Genomic DNA, 5,072 nt, shown 5'->3' on the forward strand with positions numbered 1-5,072 from the left:
TTCCCAGAGAATCCCTGGCTGCCCCTGGATCCCTGGAATGTCCAAGGAAAGGCTGGAGCAGGCTGGGATCGGGGAAGGAGTTGGGATACTTGGATTGAAGGATCCCTCCCAACACAATCCCACAAATTTCGGGAGCACAGGAAACGGGAACGCGAGGCTCCGGCTCTGCCGAACGCTCCGGATCCCAAAGGAAACACGGATGAGCCTGGAATCCTCCTGGGAATCTCCCAACCTCCTTCCACCCCCTGCTCCAGGATCACCAAACCCTCAACCCAGCCCAGCTTCCCGCTGGGAATTCCGCAGGAAGATCCCTCCACGAGCAGCATTCCAGCCCCAATCCCACCAAATCCTCGCTCTCAACATTCCTTAATTATCCCGATAAAGCCCCGGAAGAAGGACACAGGCAGGAGCCGTTCCCTGCTCCGACAATTCCTCAGCTCCTCCCGAACCTCCAAACTCAATTTCCAAACCCCGGGAAGCTCCCGGCTGCGGGCGGCACCATCTGGACCTGCTGCTTGCCTTGGAATTTGTTTGGAATTCTTCCCTGACCTATTTTTTCTCCGGAGTCCGGGAGCTGATCCCTGGACCTTCCATTGCTCCTGACAGCTTTCCGTGCTCGTTTCCCTGCTTTTTTTCCCAAGGAAAATCACGGAGCCGTTCGGTCGCAGGTGCGGATTCCAGCCGGGGGGGGAATTTAGGCTGGCAGGGACTTTTGGAGGTCGTTTATTCCCAACCTTCTTTCCCAGAAAACTTTTCTCTTGGATTAATTCCATGACTTTGCAAAGGAACTTTCAGGCTCTTCCCAAAGTCCTTCCCGATTTTTCCATCCCACCCCAAATTCCCGGCAGCTGATCCTGGCTATCAGGAATAGGGAGCTGGGGAAAAAAACGGGATAAAGGATATTTGGGATTGAGCCAAGCTCAATTCCTGCTGCACATTCCATAAGAACTGATCCCTATTTTCCGTGTTTCAATGTTTTCATGGAATTCCAGGAATTTGGGTGGGAAAGGACCTTAAATCCCATCCAATCCCATCCCATTCCATGGGCAGGGACACCTCCCGCTATCCCAGGCTGCTCCAACCTTTCCTTGGACACTTCCAGGGATCCAGAGGCAGCCACGGCTTCTCTGGGAATTCTGTGCCAGTCCCGCCCAGCCAAGAATTGTTCCCTAAATTCTTTTTCCGGCTGCTGATCCGATGACTCCGTTCCGTTGTGGAGGGAAAACCACTGGGAATTCCGGCTGCTCCCTCCATTGGCAGCTCTGGGTCCGTAAATTCCTTGGAATAATCCAAGGAAATGCAACAAGTGTGGATTTTATTCCTGCTCTAAATCCGCTTTGTTCGTGGAATTTCTCCCGTGGGGACATCAACACCAGGGAAAGACGGAAAAGGGACCCAAGGGATCAAAATTCCCAAAATATTCCTTGAAAAAGCAAATTCAACAGGATCAGCTCCCGCTTTTCTCCTTTTCCCAGAGGATTTTCCCTTCTTGCCCCAACCCCTGGGATTTCGGGAATGAAGCGGCCTCAGGGATGCAGAAAGAGAGGAAAAATACGGATTTTCCAGCAGAGCAATTCCAGGATCATTCCAGAGCTTGGGAACGTCAGCCAGGCTGAATCCCAACAATCCCACGGGAATCTGACACTTCCAAGATCCAAACTGGCTGCAGATTCCATGGATGCAACACTGGGAAAATCCATTCATTCCCACCCCTCCCCCCTCACACTCCCCCAGTCCAGCCCTGGGATCCACAGGAAAGGAGAAAACTGGGAAAAGCGGGAAAAATCCAACTCACCAACATCGGACTCTTTGTGGGTTTTGATGATTTCCGCCAGCTCGAAATTCCCTGCAATGATGGCCACCTGGAAAAGAGCCGGAAAACCGGGATGAGCGGCTCCGAGTGGCTCCGGAGCTTCCATATGGATGGCAACAGCTGCTTTCCATGGGGGAAAGCCAAGGATTCTTCTGCCTCAGCTCATCCGGGAATTCCGAGGTGCCGACGCCTTCCCGGCTCCGTGTGCCGAGGGTTTGAGCGGCCCCGGCTTGGGAACAATCCCTGTCCTTGTCCCCTGGGGGTGACATCCGGATTCCAGCCAGGAATTCATCCCAGATCCTGGAATGCTCCCAGGGTGTTGGGTTTGGATCCTGCTTCAAAATCCTGGGATTCCGGAGAGGTTTGGGATGAGCCAAGGCAGGGCCAGGTGTGGTCACTGAGCCGTGGCCCCAAGTGCCACATCCCTGGGGTTTGGGGGTTTTTCCAGGGATTGGGAATGCCCTGGGCAGCCTGGTCCTGATGGAAGGGGATTTCCCAGCAGCCAAGGCCCCAAATTCCCAAATCCCCAAAGTCCCAAATCCCCGAGTCCTCAAGTCCCCAAATCTCCAAATCTTCAGGTCCAAAAGTCCCCAAATTCCCAGATCCTGAAGTCCTCAATTCTCCAAGTCCCCAGATCCCCAAATCCCAAATCCCCAAATTCCCCAAATCCCCAAATTCCCCAAATCTTAAGGCTCGCAAGTCCCCAAATCCCAAAATTCCCAAATACTCCGATCCTCAAATCCCCAAATCCCAAATCCCCAAATACCCCGATCCCCAAATCCCCAAATCCCCAAATCCCCAAATCCCCGAATCCCAAATCCAAAATCCCAAATTCCCAAATCCCCAAATCCCAAATTCCCAAATCCTGAAGTCCTCAATTCTCCAAGTCCCCAAATTCCCAAATCTCCAAAATCCCTGAATCCCAAATCTCAAATTCCCAAATCCCCAAAATCCCCGATTTCCCAAATCCCCAAATCCCAAATTCCCAAATCTTGAAGTCCTCAATTCTCCAAGTCCCCAAATCCCCCAATCCCAAATCCCCCAATCCCAAATCCCCCAATCCCCAAATCCCAAATTCCCAGATCCTGAAGTCCTCAGTTCTCCAAGTCCCCAAATCCCCAAATCCCCCAATCCCAAATTCCCAAATTCCCAGATCCCTCAGGACCGACTCATTCCCGGCCAAGGAGCCACTTCCACTTGGACAGCTCCAGGAGAATCCTGGAATTCCGGCCCAACATCCAACATTGCCTTCCCACCGCCCATCACGGGCCTTCCCCTGGCAGGAAGGGGAATCCAAAGGAACAAAATTCCTTGGAAAACCCAAACGAACAAAATCCTCAGAAAACCCAAAGGTAAAAAAATTCTTGGAGAATCCAAAGGAAAAAATTCCTCGGAAAGCCCAAAGGAACAAAATCCTTGGAGAATCCAAAGGGGCTGCCCAGGGAGGTTTGGAGTCGCCATCCCTGGACGTGTCCAAGGAATTCCTGGAATTCCACTCCGGGCTGGGATTGGGCCCAATTTGGACTCGGTGACCTTGGAATTCTTTCCCAGCCTCAATAATCCCGGGATTCTGGGAGGTCGGGTTAACACAGAAGCAACAAAGGAACCAAACTTTTCCCGCGTTTCTTCCAGAAATGGGGGAAAACTTCCAAATCCAGCCTTTCCCAGCCTTTCCCAGCCTTTCCCAGCCTTTCCCAGCCTTTCCCAGATTTTCCCAGCTTCTCCCAGCCTCTCCCAGCTTTTCCCAGTTTTTCGCAGAATTTCCCAGCCTTTCCCAGTTTTTCCCAGAATTTCCCAGCCTTTCCCAGAATTTCCCATTTTTTCCCAACTTTTCCCAGCCTTTCCCAGCCTCTCCCAGCTTTTCCCAGAATTTCCCAACTTTTCCCAGCCTTTCCCAGCCTCTCCCAGCCTCTCCCAACTTTTCCCAGCCTTTCCCAGCATTTCCCAGCCTCTCCCAGCTTTCCCCAACTTTTCCCGGCCTTTCCCAGCTTTTCCCAGCCTTTTCCAGCCTTTTCCAGCCTCTCCCGGCTTTCCCCAGCCTTTCCCAGCTTTTCCCAGCCTTTCCCATTTTTTCCCAGCCTTTCCCAGCCTTTCCCAGCTTCTCCCAGCCTCTCCCAGCTTTTCCCAGTTTTTCCCAGTTTTTCCCAGCCTTTCCCAGCCTCTCCCAGCTTTTCCCAGTTTTCCCCAGTTTTTCACAGCCTCTCCCAGTTTTTCCCAGCCTTTCCCAGGCTCCCACACTTCCTCGGGAATGGGAAGCAGCTGGATCGGGATGATCCGGGATGAAAACCAGCGGGAACAACCAGACCCAGCTCGGGCCCATCCCACCCTTTTCCCACGGGAATCGGGGTTATCCAGGTGTTCCACACTTCCAAGAGCCACCCGGGGCTCATTTGCATCTCATTTGCATTGCATTTGCATCCCGACTTGTGACCAGGGATAAATTTATCCCGGTGACTCAGAGCCTCCAGCTCCCTCCATTCCCAGCTGGAATTTTCCCGCTCTCCTCAATATTTCTCTCCCTTTTTCCCACTTTTCCAAGCCCAAAATTCCCTGTTCCACCCACCCCGAGCCGGAGCTGGGAGCGATTCCCGGGATTGCCGGGAAAAAGGAAAATTCAGGTTGGAAATGGAGGGAAAGCTTTGGATATTCCAGGCTTTCCTCCCTTTTTTCTGGAATTTTTTCCTCCACACCTGAGGATTCCTCCCTTTTTCCCTCAAGTTCCCTCCCAATCCCGATTTTTCTGCCTTTCCTTGGATTTCAATCCAGAAATTCTGCTCTGCCAGAGGTCACGGGGTTGGGAAAGAAGCAGAAATGACTGGAATTTGGGGAATTTGGAAGGAAAAAGAAACTGAAAGATGGGAAAGGAGCATTTGGACTTCCGAGTTCATCCCATAAAAAATTAACGGATGATCCCAGCAATCCAAAGATGGATTCTCCCAAAATTCCAAGTCCGAGTGAAAAATTAGGAGTTTCATTGGAAGTCCGGCTTGGGAATGTTCCTGAAAATGGGTTGGGAGTCATGGAATTATGGGATCATGGAGCACATCCCAGCTTTGTTCGGGAATTCTGTTGTCCGCTGGTTTTATCGTGGATTCATGGAATGGTTTCGGTTGGAAAGGGCCTTAAAGCCCATCCTGATCCCATTCCATGGGCAGGGACCCCTTCCCCTATCCCAGATTCCTTCAATCCCATCCCATGGATCCCATCCCATGGATCCTGTCCTATCCCATGGATCCCCTGGATCCCATCCCATCCCATG

The 5,072-nt window shown here is 52.0% G+C and overlaps 1 protein-coding gene across 1 annotated transcript in view; it reads right to left on the reverse strand.

The window, feature by feature from the left end:
* Positions 1–1,934, reverse strand: part of LOC121672471 (SH3 and multiple ankyrin repeat domains protein 3-like) — a gene marked incomplete at its 3' end in the record, with an annotated part of 7,326 nt that extends 5,392 nt beyond the window's left edge. The window contains exon 1 of the mRNA XM_042045125.1: positions 1,796–1,934. Coding sequence (XP_041901059.1) covers positions 1,796–1,919 — 124 coding nt within the window. The remainder of the gene's footprint in view (positions 1–1,795) is intronic.
* Between the last annotated feature and the right edge of the window lie 3,138 nt (positions 1,935–5,072).

This window comes from Corvus kubaryi, unplaced genomic scaffold (assembly GCF_017639235.1).
Source record: "Corvus kubaryi isolate FWS band 111438036 unplaced genomic scaffold, C.kubaryi_AGA036_p1.0 62497, whole genome shotgun sequence".
Classification (NCBI taxonomy): domain Eukaryota; kingdom Metazoa; phylum Chordata; class Aves; order Passeriformes; family Corvidae; genus Corvus; species Corvus kubaryi.